At 52.8% G+C, this 26,634-nt stretch overlaps 1 protein-coding gene across 3 annotated transcripts in view; it reads right to left on the bottom strand.

Moving 5' to 3' along the window:
• The window catches only part of ZNF521 (zinc finger protein 521), a 285,963-nt gene that overhangs the window by 115,501 nt on the left and 143,828 nt on the right, over positions 1-26,634 (bottom strand). For 2 of the 3 annotated variants that reach the window (XM_079784492.1, XM_079784493.1), the window contains exon 5: positions 11,221-11,305. The exons of the other annotated variant lie outside the window; for it this stretch is intronic. In XM_079784492.1, the coding sequence (XP_079640618.1) occupies positions 11,221-11,305 (85 nt within the window). The remainder of the gene's footprint in view (positions 1-11,220; positions 11,306-26,634) is intronic. 3 annotated transcript variants of the gene reach the window in all.

Here is a 26,634-nt window from a genome sequence, read left to right as displayed (position 1 = left end):
GGGCCCACCAGCGGAAGCCTGCGCGGCCGAGGGGCCTGGGCTGGCGTCGCCGGCCCAGCAGGTTGATGGCTCAATGGAAGGGGCGTCGGCTCTAACTCTAGATTTCAGCTGGAATGCAGCCCGCGGCCCCGCGGCGCAGGCTCAGAGAGAGAGGCAGAACAGCAGCTGCCCTCGCAGCTGGAACACAAGGACACGGGTACCAAGATGGGTTAGCGTCACCCACATGCACACACACCCACCCCCGGGTCAAACCTGCTCCTAGCTCTGACCAGTAAGAAGACAAGGCCCCTGCCTTAAGGCCACACCGATGTTTTATTAGTTACTGGGCGACAGAAGTTGGCTGGGGCAGGAAATGGCTACTTTGTAAAGAGAAGTTACTAATCTATACAATATTCATAATGACCTCACGTTTTAATGAAACCCAAGAAGATATTGGAAATACAAATCTTCTCCTTAAACAGGAATCCCACGGACGCCCCTTCTGCAAATTAGTGAACCACCCTGGGGGAGGGACAAGGTCAGCTGACCTTCCTGCCTGCAGAGCCATAACATCCACACGAAATGTCGGTAAATGAATGGGCCCACTTTTGTCCATAACAAATCTGTTCTTTTAAGAAGATGACGACGACAAGGAGCACGAGAAAGGACGTCCTCGGAGAAAAGGAGCATCAACAAAGACCCACGGAGCCGCCGGGGTCTCTGGGTTTGGAAGTGAACGGCGACGGGCGCGCGCCGCAGAGAAACAATGATGGCCGCAATGTTCCTCCAGGCCCCTCGGGGAGGCGAGTGGCCAACAGCAAGTTGGGCAGCAAGAGAGCACAGGAGAAGGGAAGGCATCATAACCATAAAAAGAATAATCTGGTGCAAATGGACCCCGAGGTGCCGTAGTCAGCCCCGTGCAACAGCCCCCCGCTCTGCAATTTACTGACGTGGCTTCATTACAGCGCAGCGTGCACAGGGGTGATGTGCGTGCCCCGCGCGGTGGGGGCCGCACACGCCACCCGGGGGCCCTGCCGGGGAGCCTCGGCGGAGGGTCCAACACTGAAATTACCTGTGAAGAAATTGCATCGAGCGCCGCAGCACGCACGCAGCGTGGCCATAACCGTGGGGAAGAGGGAGAGTGGCAGGAAGCCGCGCCCTCAGCGCAGCAGCAGAGGCGCCTCCACGGATCTGCGCCACAGCCTCCCGAACAGGCGACAAGCTGGGACTCTGTCCACAGGGAAGATAAAGGACGTGGCCATGTCTCCCGTTTGGAAAACGCAAATGCGCTCTCGGTTGCCTATTCTTATTCTCCGTGAAGGGAACGCCCCGTGTTGAGACGAAGCTGAACCCTGAACATTCAGGCTACGAAGATGGAAAAGAGAAGATGGTGAATCTTCTGGCTCCCGCCTGTGGCTGTGGCCTCGCGTCTCGGCGGGGCCTGGGAGAGGCAGAGCACGTGTTCTGGGGAGAGAGTCTCCTCACCAAGGATCACTGAGTATGTCATTGGTTAATTCTTGCTCCACGGTCCTCATTAGCATTGCTCTCCAGCTCCTGGTTATCACATCCGAAATATTAAGACATAATAACTACGAAGGTGCAGATAATTGGATATTAACCAGAACATACTTGACTGGGCAGGAGGTAGGGCCCTGCTTAAACTAATCCTGAAATATATTAATCACCAATTAATGAAAAGTGTTTCAAATTCATTTTCTATTACAGAACACCTCCGCGTAGCCAAGCTTTTTCTAACAAAATGACTTGGAATAACAGGGTAGAAATAAGGAATATGGCCATCCGATGACAGCTTAAATGAATTCCTTACAGCCTGTTGTCAGGTCATCGTGAAAATACAGTTAAAGCTTGGTTACTGGTTTACAAAGTCTCATGGGAAGAGGAGGGGACACTTTTCAATATTCAGTGGCCTTGGTTTAAATTCCCAATTTATCCCTTTCCATGGCAGAGCCACCAGTACATACTTCAGCAGAGCACCGGCATAATATTATGGGCGCCTAGACCTCTGGACCCCCAACCGAATGACAGATACACTCACACAACCAAACTCTGGGAGTCAGAGGAGTCCAGCAAAGACATGCTTTGCACATAGTACACGGAGAGTGGTGAGAAGCCGATAAACGTATTAAGAGATAAAAACACTGGCTGATAAGTCACCGCCACTTAGAAGGAAACCAGGTGATGCCGCAGAAAAGACAAAGGAAGCAGGCAGAGGAACGGATGGAGAAAGAAGCCAGTCCCATGTGTGCCCACCGCGGGGCTGTGAGACCGCCTCCCCCATCACGTGTCCGATACAGCCCGGGCGCTCTAGGAGTCTGGCTGTAAAAGCCCCCACTCAGCTCCCGAGAAGACGGCTCTGCATATTCACCGAGTTAGAGACACTGCTACCGAAATGTCCTTCACCGTAAAGAAAGAAGTCCCGTGTCTACGGGGACTGTCCTCACAGGGAGTCTATGTCGTTCAGCACTTGGAAGGCGGCTCCCCCACCCCGAGGAAGATGTCCATGTTACGTCAGAGGAACCCGGGGGTTCGGATTCACACAGTGCGAGCACGGGGTAGAAATGGCACCAGCTCTCTCCGTTTCCTGCCTTCATTCGCTCCATCTGATGAAAATATAGTTTAAAAAAAACCACAAGAACCACCTCCTGTTATCTCAGAGGTGTTTTCTTTATCCAGTTGTTGACTTTAATTTTAGTAATTCTTAAATAAGCACTCGGGGCAGATGAACTAAGACACGCCGGCGAGGAGGCCCCGTTAGCAACCATTTTGCCCTAGAAATACACAAACATTTCAATGGCTCTTCATTAGCAAACAAATCAACAAGTGATATTTTAATGCACGACTCCACTCCATCCCCGCGGGCCGCCGTGGAGAGTGTGATGTACAGAACAGAGGAAGGCGCCGGCCACCGTCCCAGGCTCCCTCCGGCCTCCGCGGCCCCGCCTGCACAGCACATTTAATTGACTGATAGATAGTAGCTTCTTTGTTCACAGAAGACAGCCAAGTAATGGCAGCTTGAAAATCGTACCATCTCCGGGGTCTCCTGAGACTAGTAACAGGGGGATATGTGTCAGGAATAAATAAATAATCTAATTATTAAGCCACTTCCTGTCAAGTTAACTCCAATTTGTTGGCTTTTGAAGGCAACAAAACGAGGCATTTTTCCTCATTATGCTCCTCTTTTTATACCAGTGGTAATCACAGGCGGATTAAAGGGGCTGATTGGTTTTTTTTTGTCAAGGAGCTGAGAGGCAGCCAACAGCACAGAAAAAGCGAGTTGGGGTTAGAAGAAATTTCATGCTTGTCTCCTTTCCAGCTTCCTCCCAGCCCACACGGCCGCCCCATACAGAGCCGCCAGCTGTACAGCAAATGTGCGCCCTCCGACGGCGGCCGGCCGGGCGCAGGCGCCATCCTGAGCGCGGGTACCTGCGGTCTTGGCAGGTAGCACTGCTGTCATCGGCACAATTCTAAAGGTGACCTGTGCAGCCCCACCCGCCCAGGCGGTTCCACCCGCTCCAGGCCGCTCCCCGGCCTTTGTTCCCGGCTATCCACGGCCCTGAAAGGAGACACAGCCGACGGAAACCGGTCCCCGAGCCCTCTCCTTCACGCGTGCCCGACCGAGCCCGTGAAAAGCAGACCCCGATGCGCTGTGTGTCCGGGTGTCGGAGAGCGGGGCTCTGCGTGTGTCTGTTGCTCATCTGCATCCGCCATTCGAGAATGTCTTGCGAACTTCATTCAGAAACAGAGATCCCCATTTGACTCAGTGGCTGAGTGTCGACCCATGAACCAGGAGGTCATAGGTTCGATTCCCGGTCAGGACACAGGCCCGGGTTGCAGGCTCGATCCCCGTGCGGGGGGAGGGGTGTGCAGGAGGCAGCCGGTCAGTAAGTCTCTCTCATCATCAATGCTTCTATCTTTCTCTCCCTCTCCCTTCCTCTCTGAAATCAATAAAAATGTACTTAAAAAAGAAAAAGAAACCAAGATCCACATTTGGTAGCAAACACATCAAACAGCGAGTGGGACGCGGGTCCAGGCGGCATGTTCTAGAGCAAGGCGCAGGGAGCACGCGAGCCAGGCCCACCCCTGCCGCAGGCGCAGGGAGCTGTCCACCTGGCGGACACTGTCCTCCCGGCATCGCTGTGCGGAGCCCGGCCAGGGCGCCGGCATCCGGGCACCCGCCCCAGCGCCACAGCCTCCCGGCCTCTTCATGGGCAGAGACACTCCCAAATGTGCCAGAAACAACCTTCCCCCTGCCTGCGGCTCCGCCAGAGCCTCCATCCCACGTCACCACGAACGTGCCAGAGGCTGTGCGAGTGACCTGGAACCCAAAAACTCCCCGGACGGCCAGGATTCTCTTTTCCCTTTTTAGTATTTTTATTGATTTCAGAGAGGAAGAGGGAGGGAGAGAGAGATGGAAACACCAATGATGAGAGGGAATCATGGATCGGCTGCCTCCTGCACGCCCCCGCACTGGGGATTGAGCCCGCAACCCAGGCATGTGCCCTGACCGGGAATCGAACCCGGGAGCCTTCAGTCCGCAGGCTGACGCTCTATCCACAGAGCCAAACCCGGTAGGGCTAGGATTCTTGATTCTTGTAAATCACAGCTGTTGCAAGCGGGCTAAAACACAAAACAAGGGCCACTCTGAATTGCCTCCTAACAGCTTAACACTGAAATGAGAGAGGCTCAAAGGTTCTCTCTAAAAGTTGTTTAAGAAATAAGAATCCAAGTAACTAAACGAGCTCTGGAAAACGGTCTCATCTCAAAAAGATGTTTTTTGGTTTTTTTTAAAAGGTATTCCATTCTTTTATTTTCTTTAAAATTGCCTTTGTTTTCAGGCAGGTGAGCGGGGGGGGGGGGGGGGGGGGGGAGCCAGGAGAAGGCCCCGTGGCCCCACTCCGCCCCCGGGAAGCCGCGCAGCCCGGCTCCGCCTCCGCGTCCTTTCTGAATACATCTTGAGTTTTTGTTAAATTGCGCAGATAATTAAACCCTCTTCATATTTACAGTCTGCTTCCTGGGTACCAGGACTCTGTTTTCAGTTACTGTCTCCAATCCCCTCTCTGAACAATTTCATCCTGAGCAATAACACTTCATTCTACATGAGTTTTATCTGATGTCCCCACACAGAGCCGCCAGCTGTACAGCAAATGTGCGGTTCTCAAACCGCGGCCTGCGGGGCCCAGGCGCCATCCCGAGATCCAGGAGGCCCCTCGCCGTCCCTGGCACGCGTCCCCGCCATCGCCGCGACCAGCCCTCCGCGCGGCACACAACTTAAAATCATCTGATTATTAGAACCGGTGGCCCGCACTCCACTCCATCCTTTATTTGATCTGTCCCCAGCTCACACATCGGTTTAAATGTTTTGGCTGGCTTACAAATCATGCAGCCATCTGCACAGTAGGTGTGACACCATTTTTTTTTTTTAAACAAAAGTTACGTTGCACACAAAGATAAAGTCATTGGGAATGCTCTGGTGTCTGCGATTCTGCCCGGCTCACTTGGACCGACGCGGAGAAATAAATAGAATTATCTGTGTAAATGACGAGCCTCTCTGAGAAACAGCACCCGGCAGAACGCGGCGCTTGCTCCATTACCTACGCTAATGCCGTGACAGCTGAGGAGAGATGACCTGGCCCACTTCGCGGGCTCCTGTGCAGATGGCGATGGAAGAGAGGGGTCCCTTCTGGACGGTCCGCGCTGAAACCCTTTGTGGGCTTTTCAAATAAGCCAGCATCGCCCACACGAGGGTAGCTTCCTGTTCCCATTAAACTGCCCAGATTTCAGCGTTTTTAATCCAGCTCCTGATGAAATAAGCCAGTATCTCATCATATTTAACACCAAATGCTCGTTTCTGAATTGCCCGAGTTTTGCAAGCAATCAAGTGAAGATGACCTGAAAAAACGCAACCACCTCGCTGAGAACTAACGTGAACTCCAGAGAGCCTGATGCCTTGGAGTCCGCAGGACAGTATGTGCACCTCTGGACGCCCACACAGACGCGTCACTGTAGACGCGTTCCTGTTCTTTAGGAGAAAACGCAGCCACTGGACACGGAGAGCTTAAAGGGCCACGCAGCCCTCCATCCTCCCGAGCAGAGGTCCACCTGTCTGTTTGTCCCCCGGAGGCACATAAAATCCAAAGCCGCCGCAGTCCTGAGATACTGGCTTCGTCTACGGCGTCCAGCGGTCGGCAAACTCGTTAGTCCACAGAGCCAAATACCAACAGGACAACGACTGAAATTTCTTCTGAGAGCCACATTTTTTAAACTTAAACTTCTTCTAACGCCACTTCTTCCAAATAGACTCGCCCAGGCCGTGGTATTTTGTGGAAGAGCCACGCTCCAGGGGCCAAAGAGCCGCATGTGGCTCGCGAGCCGCGGTTTGCCGACCACGGGTCTACGCTACAAGAGCATTCCAGCTCCAATGCTCCGGAGGGGATGCTGACTGCCCCAGACCCCGATGAAGATGAGTCACCTCGCACACTGCCCAGGGAAGGGGGGAAGGGACAGGATGCCATCTGTGACCTCAGGCACCCAGCAAACTGCCGCACCAACGCCACCAAACCAGCTAAAACGCACCCCGAACAAGACTGACTCCCGCGCTCTTTCCGTCTCCCCGTCAGGGACGCGTGCCGCGGGCAGCCTCCCGCGGGTGCGCACCTGCTGGCGGGGGCCGCCGAGGCCTGGGATCTGCCCGGGGCCTTTTCAGGTCACAGCTATCTGCCCGGCACCGCGCGTGAGCCGTTCGGATGAAGCGTCAGTATCTTTGCCCCACTGTTTGCCTGTCACCTCGCACTCACGGTCTTCGTTGTTGTTGTTAATCCTCACCCGAGGAAATTTTCCCATGGAGTTTTAGGGAGAGTGGAAGGGAGGGAGGAGGGGGAGAGACAGAGAAACATCGGTGAGAGAGAGAGACACATCGATTGGTTGCCTCCAGCACGTGCCCTGACCAGGGCTGGGAGTGGAGCCTGCAACCAAGGTACGCGCCCTTGACTGGAATCAAACCCGGGACCCTTCCATCCGAGGGCCAATGCTCTATGCACTGAGCCAGACCAGCCAGGGCAAGATCGTCTTAAACTCTAGCTTTGCTTTTTTAAGAGATAAACATACATGCTTTCCCCAAATGCTCTAACATCACCTGGTCCATCTGCGACATGTTCATTAGTGACTATTCCTGGATTTTCCTTTTTCCCCCACAAATCGGGTACTCTGCCACCATAGGTCCAATTTTGCCGTTAGGACATGTCTTTCGGATCAGATGAAAAATAAATGCAAAAAAACCAAAATGTTAAGTAATCATTTCTAGATTGGTTTTTAAAACAAGTCTGAGGGAAGTGGCGTGTAGCCATGCCTTTCCTACCCGCCATCCAAGAAGGCGGAGGGGAGGCTGGAACGGCCCAGCGGCACCCTGACCACCGTCCCCGAGCCCACGACTGCAGCCCGCTCCAGGACGGGGCCCCGCCCCTTCGCCGAGCCCGTGCCGCAGACCGGCCTGCGATGGAGAGGGGCCGCGGGGTGCCCACCCCCAGCCGCTCGCAGTTTGCTCCCGCGTTCCCGAGACAGTTGCGTGTGGCTGCTTGGAACACACTCGTCTCTTTGGGGATTTATGCGCGTGTCGCACGCCAACCTCTGTAGGGATCGAGGCTTCTTTGTAACTGAAATAGATCATTGAGGACGGCAATCACTGGTCAGGGATCATCAGGGTGAGAAAGTGCAGCTTCTCGTGAGCAGCTGCCGGCAACGCGTCTGCCTCTTCCTCGCGGGCCTCCCCGGCCTTCCCCGAGCTCTGGACACGGTGACCACCGCGGGGCTGCGGGTCTCGGAGGGGGCGGGCCCTCGCTGGGTTAACCCCACTTAGTTCTGCCGTTTCCTCTCTACCCGGGCTACCCCACACCAAGCAACAGTGACAGGAGAACCCTCGAAGGAGACAGTGACAACACGCGTGGTCATATTCACGGTGCTGGCAGAGCCGTGAGCATGAGCTGAAGGCACGGGACCCAATGGCTGCTCTCTGCGTCCTCAGGGCAAATGCCGACGAAACTGTGTGGCGGGGACCGAGGCAGCAGGGAAACGCTCTCCTCTGTGCGATTCTGAGGGGGAAGCCTTTCCCAGGAAGGCTGTGCGAGTGTTTTGTAGCTCGTGTGTGTGCGTGTGTATGTGCGCGTATGTGTGTGCATGTAGGTGTGTATGTGTGTGCATGTGTGTGCATGTGTGTGCGTGCATGTATGTGTGCATGTGTGTGCGTGTATATGTGTGTGCGTGTATGTATGTGTGCATGTGTGTGCGTGTGTGTGGAAAAAAAAGAAACCCCTAAGTAGCCTCTGGTCTGATTTCTTACTGAAACTGTGTCAAAAGGGGGTGGCGTGTGAGGTTTCCTTTTTTTCCTTCATACCTAAGTCAAATCCCTCCTGCATTTCTCTGGAATAATTATTCCCGCAACTCGGACCACGGGTCCACCGCTCGCGGCGGCACGGCACTGAGGCAGCCCGGCTCCGGTACGGACCTGCTAGAAACAGCGATGGATTTCCTTACACGCGTGTCCCTGGCCCACAGCCCGGGGCCAGGAAGAAGCTCGGAGGCTGCCTGACACTGAAGCTGCATGCCTGACACTGAAGCTGCATGCAAACACGCGTGCAACAGAGAAGCACACGGATGACCCGGCTACAGAGGAATGCGGGTGGCACCTCGGCGCGCCACCGCAGACCTGGCTTCCCATCGAGGGGCGCCACCCTTCCTCGGCGACTGACGTGTCCCGCAAACTCCGCAAGAGCCCGGCCCGCGCTCAGCGCCGAGGAGGGGTTTCAGCCCCCGGTCCCTCCTCCCCTCCACGTCCAGCTGCGGTGACCTTTCGATTAGACAAACACACACCCAGATCACAGCCTGCACAGACCTGCCCTCAGTGGAGGTGTTTCAGCCGACAACAAGGTGCCCGCCTCACCGGAAAGACAAGCATCGCGCGGGGACTCTGGGACAGGATCCCTTGGCCTCCGGGACTTCGCCGCTGCCCTCGCCCGCCCCCCTCTAGCTGAGAACAACACAAAGGCCGCGTGAGGGCCCGGACGCATGGTCCACGGACAGGACACCGAATGGATGCTGTGCAGCTGTTTAGGCCGCAAGTGCAGGAGGATCACACACTTTACTAAAAACAGCCGGCAATTAAGTAACTGGGTCCTCCGTGAGGGGGAGGAGCGTTTGCTTCGCTGGTAGAAGGTGGGCTGTTAAATGCTCAGACCCCAGGGAGAGGGAGTGTCCATTAACCCACCATAAGGCAGGGGGCAGGGGGAGGCCGCTGGAGAAACGCAGGAATGCAGCCAGGATCTAAATACCACGGGAGGGCATTGAGCAACTTGAAAGGGAGGGCCAGGCAGGCCGGACCCTCAGGGACGAAGGGCACCGAGCCCGGGATCAGAACGCCCTGCCACGCCCGCACCCCATTGGCGCCTCATACGTGCCAGGACGCCAGCCCTGCGTCGGCGACACGCGAGGTCCGCTCCCCCGTCCTGGGGCGAACAGCAGACCCAGCACCCAAAGCGAGGCTACACCACACACGGCTCCTCAGAAGCATGAACCTCGGGGTGCCACTCAGTCCACACGCCGCGAGCTCTTCTCCCCAGGCCCGTGCCCCGCGCACAGAGCGGAGTCGCGGATGGTCGCCGCCAAGCCTCTGCCCTGGAGACAGCGCCGGGAAGGATGACAGGTCTGCGGCAAGAGGAACTTACTTCTAACCCACCCTCCCCAGCCCACAAAGCGGTTTGGGAAGTTTATGGAGAGTTTGGGTTTTTTTGTCCCAAATGGAAGGGAGCTGTAAGAAAACGCATCATTTGAATCTCACCGTTTGCCTTCTTTTAAGCATTCGGTCAAGGTGTCATTGTTATTCTGTCACATTTAACAACGTGCTGTGCAATGTACAAGAGCATCACTAACAACACTGGTCCTTAAGCCTGGGAAACACCGAGGTAAAGTGATCAATATCCCAGCTGTTCCATTTTGCACAATTAAGCACTTGGTCTTTTATGAGCCATCATCTCCCAGAGACCAATCATTGGAAAACTACAAAGCAAGTCCTACTGCAAACCTATTAATCAATTTCCCAACACGCTTTTGAATTTGTCCTTATTAATATCTACGAGAGCCTCCGACGTTGGGGACGGTTGGTTTTCGTGGCCCGTGGCGGCAGCAGCGGGAGTAACCCGTCCACAGAACATTCTGAGAAGCTGCTGCTGGATATTCTTGCCTGACTCGGAGTTTGGTGACAGGAGAACACGAGGTTAACCAGACTTTTTTAATATTACGTCACAATTATTTATGGTGTGACAAAATGCCACGCAGTCAGTGAGGAAGAAGAAACACCCTCATAGTACAAAAATACAAGTGAGTACAAAAGTAGTAGAAAGAAATAGCAACTGTCGTTTCACCAGCAGAAAAAGACCTGCTCGGTCGAGTAACTGGCTGGTAAAACTCTCCGTGTGAGGACTGAGTGCTCATCAAATTAAAAGGCACGGGAGGCGAGCCCAGAGGAGCGAAGGGATAATGGGACGCCACGCACACGTGACAAAAGGAGCCTCTTCGCTCCAGCCACGGGATACATGCACGTCCCGGAGACACTGGTCCGCAGGGACGCCAGGGACCGGGGCCCAGACCCCTTTCGCCAGAGCTGTGTACCATCTTCTGGAATCAACAAGGAGCCAGCCCTGCATTCCTCACCTGATCTTTCCAATCACGACCCCTTCCAGGCTGCTGAAACCACACGTCAAACTAGCTCGTGGCCATTTAAATTATTTATATGTCCCGATCCCAACAACTCCCCACGTTGGGTTTTGATACAAAGATGCTGCAGCAGCAACAGCAGGGCCATTACCATAATAACTTCTGAAATTAAAACCCGTCTCAAACTCCACGGAAAGCGAACACCCCGTTCATTAACCATTCCCGTTCGCTTCCGATAATGCCACAGTGTGATCAGGAGTTTAATGTGTGGATCACCTGTGTTCTGAGGGGCAGCAGACACGTGACCCTCTGCAGAAGTCTAAACCAGCCCTTGCAGAAAAGCAGCGTGCTAAGGCGCGATCAGGCCGACGCACGGCAGTAACAGAACATCCATCATGCTCAGGTAACACAGTGCCGGCTGGACAATTAATTCATCTTTAACTCTGTTTAACGCCAAGGCAGGGACGGACACAAGCAGGAGAAACATCCGAGCGTAAGAAGGTTTAGAGTGTCACTCACCAATCATGTGATTTGCAACATGCACCTGAATATCCCATTCGTTGTAGAAAACCATCTGACACTTGATGCACTGATAGGTCTTCTTCTGAGAAAACAAGTACAGACAGAATTACTTAGACGCATGCACTTTGTACCGCTTTGTTAACACGCACGCACACACATGCACATGCACACACACACACACACACACACACACACACCCAGCCCTGTTCGCAGCTTTTTCTGAGACGCTGGTCTTACAGACGTCGCTCGCTATCCTGCCGTGGGGCTGCTGGGCCACGTTACAAGTTCCTCGCTAAGACCTCGTGGCTTCCTTTCCCACACGGCGCGTTCAGCTACAGAGCTGGAAGCGCCCTATATTTTTTAAGATTCCTAAAGTCACACACAGAAGCGAGTATTTTTTATTTTTTGATCTGTAACACGTGGTGGTGGAGTTTCAAGAAACCCGTGTTGTTGAAGGTCAGGCTTTCCTTCTGATCAAATTCACGGGGGTGTTGCTTCTGGATACCCCTGCGTAAAATGGCCAATAAATGGGAGATTCCGGGGACCTAGCTAAGAGATTTAGAGGTTATCATTTTTAGCTGAAGTCTGAAATCTAGGTGATTTTTTTTTCAGAAATTGGTTAAGTCCTAGCGTTTAAATACATATTTTCTTCCCTAAGGGATTCATATAATTTCTTATCACCGTGAACATACTAACACCGGTCATCGTTTTACACCCGGTCCTGTGAAGGAATAGAGCAGAGGTTACTACACTTCCAGTGTCCTGAGTAAAGAAACTGAGGCCCGAGGAAGTGGGCTTGCCTGATGTCACAGGGAAGAGCAATAAGCCCTTTATTCTACATGCTGGCTCTGAAAGAAAGCAGCCTGTATAATTTCACATCTTTATGACTCTGCCCCACGTCTGGCTCAGGACTATTAGATGAACTCAATAAAGTATTGGCGACGTCTTCCAGAACACAGTCACATAAATTCCTTTATGATGAAACTTAATATTTATAATTAAAACCACCTTAGAAAACAAAATAAACCATCGTGAAATAATCCGTTTTTAAAATCTCCCAAATGTGAGACAACGACATTTGTAAAATCACATTAATGACCGCTGGCTCAGGCGCTCTTCCCGGATTATCTTTTCACCACACTCACACACAACTGGTTTGCTCGCAGTAGCCGTTCGGAAATACCAGCCTGTGATCTGCCACGAAGTTCAAAGAACTTTACAAAACCCAAGTGTAGCACCGCGATTCCGCGTCCTCTCACGCGCGGTTGAAGTTACCGAGGCCGTGAATGTCAGGTTCTCATTGTTGTCACCACGGCGTTTGCGTCTGCCGCAGACACCGGCGCTGCTTGTCAACCACGGAGGCGCAGGCGCCGATCGGATGGGAGCTTTCTCCGTCGTCGAACGGGCCCTGCACGTGAGGCGGGAGCGAGACCCCGGCTCTAAATCTCCCAGGGACATAAAACGCCCCGACGCTCACCAGGAAGATTGACTGCGCGGAGCTGTTCGCAAGATGCTTTTGATGGTGACAGATAGAGCAACATGTGTGGCGTAAATAACACCTCTCCCTTTTTTTAACATTATTTCCCTTTAGAACTAGTTAGGAGATATTTCTTACTCCCAGCTGACCCCCATTACATGTTGTTTATTAGCATACGTCCAGCATCACTCCTGATACGCGACCCTGCTGGAAGACAAAGAGGCATAAACTTAATGGCTAGTCTTCCTCTTGTTAGCCCGGGAAAACATACAGCGTGTCGGCAAGTGTCTCCAAAAATGATGACGGATGAATATGTGGGCGGAATATTGCGGGGCGTTTTTTTTTTTTTTTCTTCCCTTTCCTCCTGGTCTAATAATAAAGAATAAAATCACTTGACAAACCAAAATAATGAAATACTAGCACCACTGCCATCTTCCAAATCAACTGACACATTTGAAGATATATGTATACGTTTTCCTTTATCACGGAAGGAAAATGCGTTTGTCACTACTGACAATTCAAATAATAATTCTACCCCTAAGATGGCATTTAGGATTGTGGGCGAAAAGGGGCCACATGCTAACCTGACCAGCTCAGGGAAGGCCTGCGTGGCGGCCTTGCAAACTCAGAGACCTAAAATAACCACCAAGGATGGTCTGAAATCAAAACGTTTTAAATTAAAAAGCAGTTTGTGGTGGGTAGTCACGTCCTAGGCCAGTTTCTTCCTCGACAAAAGTCAATCTTGACCTTAACTGATCCTACTGTCTTTTTACATCTATGATAACATATCCTTAGAATGTCCAAGTAATATTCCTTTTGTCCCCCTCAATGTCACTGAGTTAACTGTTGACTGTTAACTACCCTGCACCCACCTAAGTAAAAGAAGTATACACCGAGTGGCCAGATTATGATGATCTCTGAATGCATAATAATCTGGCCACTCAGTGTGTGTGTGTATATATACATATACACATATACACATATATACATATACATATATATATATATACACATATCCTATCTAATAGACAAATATGCAAATTGACCATACCTCCGACACACCCACAAGCCACACCCACCATCCAATCAGAGCGAGTATGCAAATTAACCCAAACCAAGATGGCTACAGCCACAGAGAGCAAGGTTTCCTAGGTAACAGAGGAAGCCAAGCTTTCTGCCTGCCCTTGCCAGGCCTAAGCCTCCACTCAAGCTACAAAGTGTCAATTATAGAAGGTAAACAAATTCAAACAAATGGCGGCAGAATGGAGCTTGAGAGAGCAGGCCAGGGTTGCCACCGGCAACAGGGGAAGCAAAGCTTTCTGCACACCCTGGCTGGGCTCACCCGCTTAAGGCAACAAAGTTTCAATTATAACCCCAACACAAATGGCTGCCGGCCTCGGAGGGAGCCCCAGGCTTGGCTCCGCTCCAGGCTACAAAGTTTCAATTGTAGAAGGAAAATAAATTCCAGATACCAGGGCCTCTGATTGGGTTGCCAGGGGGCGTGGCCGGCCTGCAAACCACCACAGGCCCCTCGCTCAGGCTGCCCCACACTCCAAGGGAACCCCCACCTGATCCGGGACGCCCTTCAGGGCAAACCAGCTGGCCCCCAACCCTGTACCAGGCCTCTATCCTATCTAATGAAAGAGTAATATGCAGATTGATCATCACTGCAACACACAATATAGCTGCCCCCATGTGGTCAAAGATCCTGCCCCCATGTGGACACAAGATGGCCACCACAAGATGGCCAGCAGGGGAGGGCAGTTGGGAGGTACCCAGCCTGCAAGGGAGGGCAGTTGGAGGTGATCAACCCTGCAGGGGAGGGCAGTTAGGAGTGACCAGGCCGGCAGAGGAGGGAAGTTGGGGGCAAACAGGCTGGCAGCGGAGTGGTTAGGGGGTGATCAGGCTGGCAGGCAGAAGCGGTTAGGGGCAATCAGGAAGGCAGGCAGGCAAGCAGTTGAGAATCAGCAGTCCTGGATTGTGAGAGGGATGTCCGACTGCCCGTTTAGGCCTGATCCCAGGATCGGGCCTAAACGGGCAGTCGGACATCCCTCAAGGGGTCCCAGATTGGAGAGGGTACAGGCTGGGCTGAGGGACAACCCCCCTCCGTGCACGAATTTCGTGCACCGGGGCTCTAGTATATATATGTATATGTGTGTGTGTGTGTGTGTGTGTGTGTGTGTGTGTGTGTGTGTGTATATATATATATATATATATATATATATATATATATACACACACATATATATTAGAGGCCCGGTACATGAATTAATCCATGGGTGGGGTTCAGACAGCCTGGCCAGGGGGAGGGGACATGGGCAGTTGGCTGGCCTGCCTGCTGGTCGAACTCCTGGTCGAGGGGATGATTTGCATATCAGCCTTTTATGATATAGGATATACACTGAGTGGCCAGATGATTATGCGTTCAGAGATCATCATCATCTGGCCACTCAGTGTATGTCTATCATTTTACTTTTTATCCAATCCCAGGGATCGCCCCCTCCCCCGCCCCCTTTGCTTGCTCTCGCCTCCCTAATCTCTCACCAATGGATTTCACTTCGCCCACGTACATGTCTCCTCCTCTGACTGTAATGTATAAAACTGCCGTTCTCTGGAGCATCATCCCAGTCCGCTGAGATTCTGCTTCCCGGCAATTGTCGACAGTTTGGCTCAAATAAACTCACAAAAGTTCTTTACAGGTTTGAATGTTTCTTATATTAACAAAACATTACTTCCTTTTCTTTTTCACAAAGTCATATTCTTATATAAAAGCTGCTAAATTTGGTGCTAGGTGAAACAGAGTTTAAGGTGACCCCAAACGATGTGCCAGGACCTTCACAATGCTGTGCGTTGAACTTGACCTCCCCACGCATCTCATTTCCCAACACGAGGATATGCAAGTCGGATATGAGCTAAGGTTTTCTGTTTAAGGCCATGGTATACAGTTCAATTTTACCCTCATTAAAAAAATGTAAGGTTAAATGACCTTGAACGCATCCCTTTTTGTAGACTTTTAGCAGAATGTGTGAGAGCCCTGCCCACTGGCACCCCACCTTTGAGTAAAGCGATCATAACCTCTGAACAGGGCGGCCTTGGGGAGCTCATTCGCTTGAGGTAAATCCACTCCAGCTCTGGGTTTAGGACGGAATTCTCCCCGATTCTAGCTTCAATCGGCTCTTCTGCTACTCCCACCCGTGGGCCCAAACTCTACACTCAGGACCCCTTGTCTAACGTGGCAGAGATACGAACCCCTTTTCAGGCAGAACGCAAGGAATGCTGGGAGGAGCGCTCTGAACACCTCCCCCCGCCCTGCTCACCTTCCTCCAGGTCAACCCCTTCACAAACAGAACCGCCAATTAAGCGCAGTAAGTACCCCGGGTGACGCCCTGCGAGGTGCGGGGAGACTGCCGCGTCCCTGGGACAATCGCCCCCATTCACATCGGAGACAGCACAGAAGTCCGGTGAGATCGCTCCTTTTAAAAGCAGATAAAAGTAGGAACAGAACTTCCATTGTTTGGGCCCCAGATTGGCCTTCGTCGACGCTCAAGTTGTCAATTGACTTGAGATGCTAATTTGGTACAATTTTTAAAAGAGACTTTTTTCATTAGCCTTTGTTAATGTGCTGCTTGGGAGCGGGGCTGTCACTACGATTGTTCTCTTTTGTTTTCTGATACTGATAGATGTAATTATCAGGGATACAACTTTTTCCTCGCACCTCATTATTTTTGATTGATTTCGCGAACAATTTGAATGTGCCTTTTTGACATTCTTGTGTTCAGTGAGACTCTGGCTAAGGTACTCAGAGGCGTTCAGGAAAGAGCATCTCATAAATTAAAAAAAGAAGGATTGGGAGCTTTAATAACACACACTTAAAAGAAAACATTATTCTGACTAACCCCTCCCCCCCATCAATCTATACTCCATTAGGACTCAGGCTTCACATTTAGCCTCAACAAATTAAAAAAATAATAATACTTTGTACTTGTAAATTGCTTTAAAACAAGAACAACACTGAGTATAAAAAAATCGATGAATCCATAGTAATCCTCAAAAGCAGAAAAAGAAAAAACACCTCGGTTGCCCCCATTGGAAGTGACTGCTCCATGGACTTCCTGTTTGCGAAACTGGAACCGAAGGGAACAGAGGCCGAGCCTCTGCAGGAGGAGGCGCCGCGGGCCAGGTGCCGCGGGAGGCTTTCCTCCGGGGAGCGTGACGGGAGGGGGGTGACGGGGTGAGAAATCCGCTATGCGCGACGCCACGTAACGGGACCGAGGACGAGGACGAAGGGTGCCAGAGCCCCTGGGAGAGGCTTCAGAGACGCCCCGTGTCCAGCCTCTCGCAGCTGCAGAGGGGTGGTCTGCACCGAGACGGAGACGGAGCCACAGGCAAGCGAGCCCGCCACCGCGTTCACGGACGATCACGGAGGGGCCTGAGAGGACGCGCCTCGGTGTGATGGGACAGGCAGTGTCCTTACATCGATGGACCCTGCAACGAACCGTGCCTTTCAGGAAAAGCGGTATTAGACGAACCCCGAGTGCTTCAAAAAAAAAAAAAAAAAAAGAATTACACAAATCCAGACTATTCTTCCACACAAATCCAGCACATCCCCGCCCCCCACCTGTTACCTTCAAAAAGTCCAGGTCAGGGTGGGGAGGAGGAGGAGGGGAGTAGAAGGACTGTTCTCAGATGAAAGAGACGAAAAAGACTTAACTAATAATAAATGTGTGTGTGAATAGAATGTGGGATTTTTAAAAAATATACACTGAGTGGCCAGATTATTATGATCTCTGAATGCATAATAACCTGGCCACTCAGTGTGTGTGTGTGTATATATACACATACACACACACACACACATATATTAGAAGCCCGGTGCCTGAATTCTGCATGGGTGGGGTCCAGCCAGCCTGGCCAGGGGGAGGGGACATGGGCAGTTGGCTGGCCTGCCTGCTGGTTGAACTCCTGGTCAAGGGGACAATTTGCATATTAGCCTTTTATTATATAGGATATACACTGAGTGGCCAGATGACTATGCGTTCAGAGATCATAATACTCTGGCCACTCAGTGTATATTTTTTATTGATTTCAGAGAGGAAGGGAGAGGAAGAGATAGAAATATCAATGTGAGAGAGAATCATGGATTAGCTGCCTCCTACACCCCCTCCACTGGGGATTGAGCCAGCAACCCGGGCATGTGCCCTGACGGGGAATCGAACCATGACCTCCTGGTTCATAGGTCGACGCTCACCTGTGCTGGCTGGATCAGAATGCGTGATTCTGATTTGGAGAGAGAACAGCTATCAAGGTGTTTGCAGAAACTGAGGCAACCCGAGTATCAGCGAGTTATTAGGGGACAGTGGGGAAACCCTGCTGATTGTTAGGTCTGATGACGGTGCTGTGGTCACGTGGGCACGCCCCCTTTGCTAGGAGAGGTGAGCTGAATACTTTGGTGGAAAAGCAAATGACTTTTGTCTTTAACTGTCAAGAGACCCAGAAAAGAGTAGTCACCTACAGATAACGCAAACACGGCTACATGTCAACAACGCGTACATCTAGGCCAGTGGTTGGCAAACTGCGGCGCGCGAGCCACATGCGGCTCTTTGGCCCCTGGAGTGTGGCTCTCCCACAAAATACCACGTGCGGGCGCGCACGTACAGTGCGATGGAAACTTCGTGGCCCATGCGCAGAAGTCGGTTTTCGGCCTGGGTGAGTCTGTTTTGAAGAAGTGGCGTTAGAACACTCAAGGGGCCAAAGAGCCGCATGTGGCTCGCGCGCCGCGGTTTGCCGACCACTGATCTAGGCGGTGTTTGAACGTTTTCATAACAGCAAGGGGAATACATCGACCGTTCACAGCACTTGGTTTGTGTGTGTGTTTCTCTAGCATGAAACCTACCCTGGTACCCGCCCCGCCCCGCCCCCCCGCACTTGGTGTGCACCAACAAGAATCTGTGCTATGGCTATACGTAGCTTTGCAAAGTTTTAATTTCTTGGTGGTTTTTGTTTGTGATAAGTCTAATGCATAAGCTCCAAGAGGCCAGGAACCACAGCGTCCCTCCATTCCGATACTAAATTAAGAACAATTTCCTATGGTTCTATGCGTTAAGCCTATAAAGAACGCGCATGCCAGAAGCTCACATGTAACAAAACCGTGAGAGTAAATAAGAGAGGGACTGGCCTCATTTACAGGTGAATTAAGTGGCCTGCCCCAAGTCTCGCAGGCTGTAGTAGCACAGCCAAGGTGGGGATGCCACCTGCCCCGCCCCCTGGGTTTTAACACGGCTCACAGACGCTGATCGTTGGCAGGTGAACATCCATTGCCTTTCAGGGCCTTTTTGAAAGAAGGCTCTCCTTAGAGTGTGTGGAGAGCGCCTGGGAAGGCACATGGCATTCTTCCTTAATGACTGTCAGCTGAACCCAAGGCCACAGGCAAAGCCGCGTCTTGGTTACACATCTTACCAAAAAGGCAGGTGTGTTCTCAGCATTGACTCTTACCTTTGCCCAGGTGTCCGAGTGGGTTTTGATATGTAAATCCAGTCAAGCACCAGGAATGAATAGGACTGGGGCCTACTCAAGAATGCAAATAATGTCCTTTGTCTTGACTTTTGGTGAAACTTCCTGGTATTTGGGGTATAAAATAAACACTGCATGGGCTCTGGGTCACTGTCTCTCCATCAGAAGAGGGCAGCAGTCCACCCGGCTCCCAGCTTTTTCCTTCTATCTCTGTGTCTTGTCTCTTTCTTTTATTTCTCAATCCTCAGCCCCTCTACTCGAAGAACCGGATCATTCTCTTTCCGTGCTGGACGTGGAAAAGAGAGACCCCGCCATAGAGCTGTGGGCGATGAGATGCTGGACTGGCATGGGACCCGCTAACAGGGAAGGCACGGCTTCTGGCCACCTGCACCTCCGCTCCCAGGCCCGGACCCTGGACCAGGGGCCACAGGGAAGGCGTGGCTGCCCAGAGACCCCTTGCCCATGTCCAGACTTGGTCCTGCTCCCCCCGGTGCCCTGCAGGTCAGCGCCATGTTTTAACCACGTGTGTATGTGATGTGTCCAGCTCAATCCTGAAAAGAGCTCAGGTGCGTCTCCTGCAAACGTTCATTTCCTCAGTCTGACGTGTCTCACACGCGCGCCATTACCTTCCGCTGGAACGCCCATCGGCGTAGACTGGAGTCTCCCCGCCTGTCCTCCAGGCGCCCTAACTGCTGTCAGGCACCTTTTAAAACTAGTTTCCTCCACGTCCCGCTCTAACACTCCTAACAAACCACTGATTCTTCTCTTCGCCGCTGTCCTGTCTAGAGTTAATCCTATCTGTCAAAGCTTTCATTTCAATAACTATTTTTCATTTTTAACATTTCTAATAGTAAATTTATTTTCATTGATGTCAGAGAGGAAGGGAGAGGGAGAGAGAGACAGAAACATCGATGATGAGAGAGAATCATTGATCGGCTGCCTCCTGCACGCCCCCCACTGGGCCCTGCCCGCAACCCAGGCATGTGCCCTGACCGGGAAGTGAACTCTGTGACCTCCCAGCTCCTAAGTTGACATTCAACGACTGAGCCACGTTTCTAATTTTAAACATAGAAGTCCTCTTGTTTAATTCCTATTTGGGTTTGCCTTATAATTTGTCACTCCTTTTAGTGGAAAAGCATATCTTCATTTATCTTTCTGAGCTTCTAAACACACTGATTTCAAAGTCTCCGTCAGACTGGTCCAGTGGTCGGCAAACTCGTTAGTCAACAGAGGCAAATACCAACAGTACAACGATTGAAATTTCTTTGGAGAGCCACATTTTTTAACCTTAAACTTCTTCTAACGCCACTTCTTCAAAATAGACTCGCCCGGGCCGTGGCATTTTGTGGAAGAGCCACACTCCAGGGGCCAAAGAGCCGCATGTGGCTCTTGAGCCGCAGTCTGCCGACCACGGGACTAGTCTATACAATTAATTTCTTCTGGAGTGGAAGAGCAGTTAGGTTGTGTGTGTGTTTTTTTTAAATATGTTTTTATTGATGTTAGAGAGGAAGGGAGAGGGAGAGAGAGACAGAAACATCAGTGATGAGAGAGAATCATTGGTCAGCTGCCTCCTGCACGCCCCACACCGGGGATCAAGCCCGCAACCCGGGCATGTGTCCTGATGGGGAATCGAACCTCGACCTCCTGGTTCCTAGGTCGATGCCCAACCCCTGAGCCACACCGGCTGGGCAGGTTTTGTTGGTTTGTTTGTTGTTTGACCAGCATCAGTCATTCATGTAGTTTGGAATCTTGGTTTTGAAGCCCCTGGTAGTGAAAGAGTGTGTCTGTGTGCTCACTCCCCCTTCCCAGGAGCTTTGCTATTGGCCGGCCCAGGCTGCTAACTCAGCGAGGCCTCACAGGGCCTGTCCTGGTGTCTGCGAGACGCAGGCGTGAGGGGTGAGGGGACCTGCGAGGGAATCAGAGTGGGGGTGCAGATCCAGTGTTAAGCCCTGAGACTGTCCCGCTCTTCTTACCCTTTCGCTCTCAGCTCTCCGCTGGAGGCCCAGCCCCCGGTGCTGATGGACAGAACGTTCCTCCAGGCTCCACTGAAGTCCTCCCGGGGCCTGCCTGGGGGAGAGGGTCTGCCTTTGTCCGCAGACTCAGCCCGTGACCACTGCTGATTTCTGGAAGAGTCCAGCAGACCCCCTTCAGCCCTGACCGCCACGGGCTCGGTAACTTTGGTTTCTCAGTCTCCACGGTGGAGAACTGTTTGAAGCTGACCACGTATCCGTCTAGTTTTCTTTCCTATCTGCCATGGCTGTGTGTTCGGGGCCTCGCGGCGTGAAGGCAGAGAGCCGTTTTCCAGAATGTCCCACAGCCCTCAGCAGCAGCCCCACCCCCTCGCCCCTGCCATCCCACGAAGCCCAACCTGGGGCCGCGGCTCTCAAAGAGCCGCCCCAGCACCCCTGGCCTTGGGTGTGGTGAAGCAAAGCTACCACACACCCGCTCGGAACGTCCCCACATCTCAGGAGGAAAGCGACGCGAGGACTTCCTGCCACCCCTGCTCCTCAGGCTCCGCCCTCCGGCTGGTGACAGACCCTCCAAGGACCCGGTCTCAGCTCCCTTCCCTGGAAATTAAGGGGTAGTGCTTGCCTCTTGGAGCTGACGTGAGGCGCGGCTGGGAACCCCACGGAGGGGCGCGGGCCTGGTCACGCAGGGGCGGCCTCCGCGTCAGGGCTGGGCGGGGGTGACGGGACGCAGTGGAATTCCCCAGGGACCGTCTGGGGCACCACGCTGCTTGTCGAAGTTAGTTCTACTCTTCTATGGGGACGTGGAAGCATACTGAAAGGCCTTTAAACTAGAAGCCACCATTCCAGATGTTGTGACAATAAATAAGGGGGACGCGCTGTTTATTAACTAAAGCTTTAAGGTTAATGACACGCCCTGGCTGGCTCGCTCAGTGGTTAGTGTCGGCCTGCAGACAGAAGAGTCACGGGTTCAATTCCTGGTCAAGGGCATGTACCCCAGTTCCAGGTTCACTCCCACTCCTGCCCCCCATCCCATTGGGGTGCGTGCAGGAAGCAATCAATGTAACTCTCTCACATCGACGTTTCTCTCTCTCTCTCACTCTCTCTCTCTCCTCCTCCCTCCCTTTCACTCTCTCTAAAAATCAATGAGAAAAAATATTAACAAAAATTAATAGCATGAGGAATATCACACATTGGTGAGAGGGTGGGGGTGTGGGAAGGAAGGTAAGATGTAAAATGTTTCATCTTAGGGAGGAAAACGCTGTGCTCGCCCGACAGCTAGCGATATACGTACACTGCCACTGCCGTTCCAGGAGCCAGTACGTTCATCACAAGCGAGACAGACATGACACTGAAGACCCGCACACCCTTTCCTGGCAGGAGCGGGCTGGCAAGCACGTGGCTCCTACATCCGAGTGGAAACAGTAAACCCACAGCTTCCCACAAGCACCTCACCCTGTGGGCATTGTCCTGACTTAGTGCCGCCATTCTCCAAGCAATTCTGAACTTACGTGAAAATGAGCCCCTCATCGGAGAAGAGAATGGTTGAAAGGAACTGCAAGCACTAATACTTCCCTAAAGCCGGGGTCTCTCCCCAGACCCCCCGCTGGTCTCCCCTCACTGGACCCCCCCATAGGCCCCAGGCTCCTCACAGGCCCCCCACCCAGGCCCCTCGCTGGTCCCCCCCACCAGGCCCCAGGCTCCCAGGGGAGACAACTGCATCCGCACGGTCTCGGCTAATGTGGTGGGTCCTGTTGATGTCTAGGCCACGGCAGATGCATGGATCCGCGCTGACAGTGGGTCCAGGAGGGCCCCTGCCGTGAGGGACACCCCCGCCGTCACTCCCACGGTGCCGCCTTCAGACATCCACACCCGCCGCGCCCTCCCCACCTCACACAGCGGCGTCAGTGCGTCCACGAGGCTGGAGCTACGGGCCAGCTCGACGCCGTCGTTGGGGCGAAAACAGAAAGTCACGGAGACGCAGACGCTCTCTCCCGATCAGCACGGCTCGCCGCCGTCACCTGGGGCCGCAGCGCTGGCTAGTTCCTGGGCCGAAGGGATTTATGACTCATCGTAGGTTCCAGTTACTCCCCGTACGGACTGTGTTATAAATGTTCCTAACACTCAAGGAAGGAGGAAACTGGGCGTGGGGGGTAAATAACGAGGCTCGTAGACCTCAATCCCAGGAGGGAAGGGAAGTCTCTGAACGTTCGCCGTACACCAGCTTAGGCCCTATCTTCACCATCAGCTACTCTGACCATCTACTGACCGTTCCCACCCTAAAAACGTGAAGCCTGCCCGGCAGCGTGGCTCCGTGGCTGAGTGTCCATCTATCAGCCAGGAGGTCAGGGTTCGATTCCCGGTCAGGGCACACGCCGGGGTCGGGGGCCAGTGTGGGGCGTGCAGTAGCCCGGCAATGATTCTCTCTCATCACTGCTGTTTCTTTCTCTCTCTCCCTCCCCCTGCCACTCCGAAATCAATAAAAACGTATTTTTTTAAAAGCTGAAACTTCCCTCCCGTCTCACCATCGGCAAAACAAGGCGCCGTGGCGGTGAATGTGGGGAACATGTGCTCGGAGCAAAGAGGGGGTGCACAGCAGGCAGGGCGTCCCAGCACCCCGAGGCCGTGCCGAGCTGTCACAGGAGGCACTACCCCGCCGGGCCCCTGGAGAGAGCTCTGAGCGAGAGAAACTAGAACCCGTTAAGAGCATGTCCTTCCGGGTGTAGCTTCTGCCTAAACCAAGCTGAGCGCGAGGTTCTGAACGCTCCACGGGGCCTGGCACCATCGGCCGGACAGGAGGCAGCGGGTCCCGCCCTGAGCCTCCTCAGATGGCCTCACACTCGTCACACGGGACGTCCATCACTGCAGTCACACGGTCTCTAAAGGCGGTCAGCTCTCCCGGCCTGCCAGGGCTCTGCCTCACCCCGTGTGCCCGCCGCGGTCCACGACGTCGTGACGCACCAGCACCCCGTGTGGGATGCGCCGGGCCGGCCCGCGCTGCCTCCCGCCTGTCCGCACACGCAGGCTCCCGGGGGCCCGGCTGCTCTCCTTTCTGTCACGTTCCCAATCTGACCTGCCAGCCACCGCCCCCCCCCCCCCCGTCCCCGCTCCAGGGACACGTCACGTCCTGGCCTTTCCCGTCTCATCTGCGGAATGGACTCCCCCTCATGCCAGCAGCCTCAGCTAGCCTGCATGAGCCCGAAGCACCCTGCTCTCTGCCGCCCTCATCTCCGCTGATCCCCTCCCTCAGCCCCCACCCCCCAGGGTTCTCCCGGGCCAGCCTCCGCCCCACCATGGGGCGCCTTCTCCCTCCATCCCTTCTGCCCGAACAGCTCGTCTCCTGATACTCAGACCCGCCCCCTCCTCCCTCACGTCCTTCTAAACCCCACCTGCTCCCTACACGCCCCCCATGACCCCGGGGGTTCGCTCTGCTCCTGCTGCTGTGCTCAACACGGAGCTGCTGCTGGTTTAGGGACACAGGCGTGTTTCCGTGGCTGTCCCGGGCAGAGACCCTGTGCAGGTAACACGTGTGTCAGAGTCTAAGCGGGCGGGTTCTTTCAGCCCTTGATTGAACGGAACTTACTTGGGTTTTTTAAATGATTTCTCATTCATCTTCCAAAAATACCTTTAAAAACGACACAGAACAAAACGTCGCTATTACTCCTGATGTTCTCAGAGGTTCTAGTACGAGCTTATACAGAGCATCATGCACGGGCTCTTAGAATCGGAAGGGGTGAGTGAGTTCATTTATTTCCATTTCCTCGCCAGAGACAGTGAAAGTGAGGTCCAGAGAGATGGAGTACCCTTTGCCTGCGACTCACGGAACGTTCTAGCAAGCCTACAACCCCAGCGGCCGTGGGTTCGGCCACATTTCCAAGAAGGACCTGCTAACTCAGGGTGGCTCTCCCCTCAGGGACACTCTCGGCCCAGAGTCCGCTCTGTCACAGTCCCAGCTCCGCTCCCATCCCGTCCCAGGCCCCGGTCACGGAAGGAACCACGTCTCCTCTCTCTTCAGCCCCAGCACCAGCACGCGCCGACGGAGTCTACGAACGACACAGAACCGAGTGCATCTGGCTCCTTACAAGTGTACCCGAGAGGAAGCGTTTTCGGAAAATTTATTGGGGGAAACAGATTGCCGCTTCCAGACATACCGACGTTCCACATCGCACAGTCAGCTAAGACCTTCCAGTCCTGGCTCAGATTATCCCAAAAGATGGATATATTGACCTGAAGATAATCCACAGGGTCATTATTCATAATGTCTGACAGAGCAACTATTTCCATAGAAAATAGAGCCTGAGCCCTGACCGGTGTGGCTCAGTGGATAGAGTGTCGGCCTGCGGGTTGAAGGGTCCAGGTTCGATTCCGGTCAAGGGCATGTACCTTGGTTGCGGGCACATCCCCAGTGGGAGGTGTGCAGGAGGCAGCTGATCGATGTTTCTCTCTCATCGATGTTTCTAACTCTCTCTCCCTCTCCCTTCCTCTCTGTAAAAAATCAATAAAAAATATTAAAAAGAAAATAGAGCCTGAGACTGCGGGGGCCTCCAGCAGGGCTCTGCTCCCCGAGAACCCTGCTCCAAGCACAGACGAGGAGGGACGAGCTGAGAAAAGGGCGACAATGTCAAACCCGGCGTTTCATACAGAACCCGTGCGAGTCGAGCACTGTCCCTTGGGGATGTTCTTCAGAAGCCGGGTGCGAACGCGGTGCTTCCTGTAAAGATATCGGGGGGTTTCTGGCCGACTGTCCTAGCCACATTCCAGTGGTCCCGTCCACTCTCGCTGACCCTCACCGTCTTCCTACTCATGTGATTCGCTGCTTGAGGGCACATTTGATCTGGAAGGTTGGTTCTTTGCCAAGAGAACCATGAAATAATACCTGTGTGTTTGCCATGTGGGCCCAGTGCCCACCTGTGTACAGTGTCTGTCACAGGGCTGCAACTCAGAAACGACCGAGGGAATGAATGCATCGGATACAAATTAATCTACGTTTTTATAATCTACATTTAAAACCATTTTAATCTGAGTATGACATATTTTTTAACATAGTGACTTCATTTTTTTATATTTTTATTTTTTTAATGTGTTTTTATTGATTTCAGAGAGGAAGGGAGAAGGAAAGAGAAACAGAAACATCAATGATGAGAGAGAATCATCGATCGGCCGCCTCCTGCACGCCCCAGACCGGGGATGGAGCCCGTACCTCGGACATGTTCCATGACCGGAATAGAACTCAGGACCCTCCAGTCTGCAGGCTGACGCTCTATCCACTGAGCCAAACCAGCTAAGACTTAACATAGTGAATTTAATTTGTTAAAGTTTTGTTTGAAATTTAAAAATGTAAAATCATGAGTCAAACTGACTAAATTTTTCTTTTACTATCACTGTCTATTTTTTAAATATACTTTTATTAATTTCAGAGAGGAAGGAAGGGAGAGAGAGATAGAAACATCAATGATG

The sequence above is a fragment of the Cnephaeus nilssonii genome (genome assembly GCF_951640355.1).
Source record: "Cnephaeus nilssonii genome assembly, chromosome: 11".
NCBI lineage: Eukaryota > Metazoa > Chordata > Mammalia > Chiroptera > Vespertilionidae > Cnephaeus > Cnephaeus nilssonii.
This window is presented reverse-complemented; position numbering and strand designations above follow the sequence as displayed.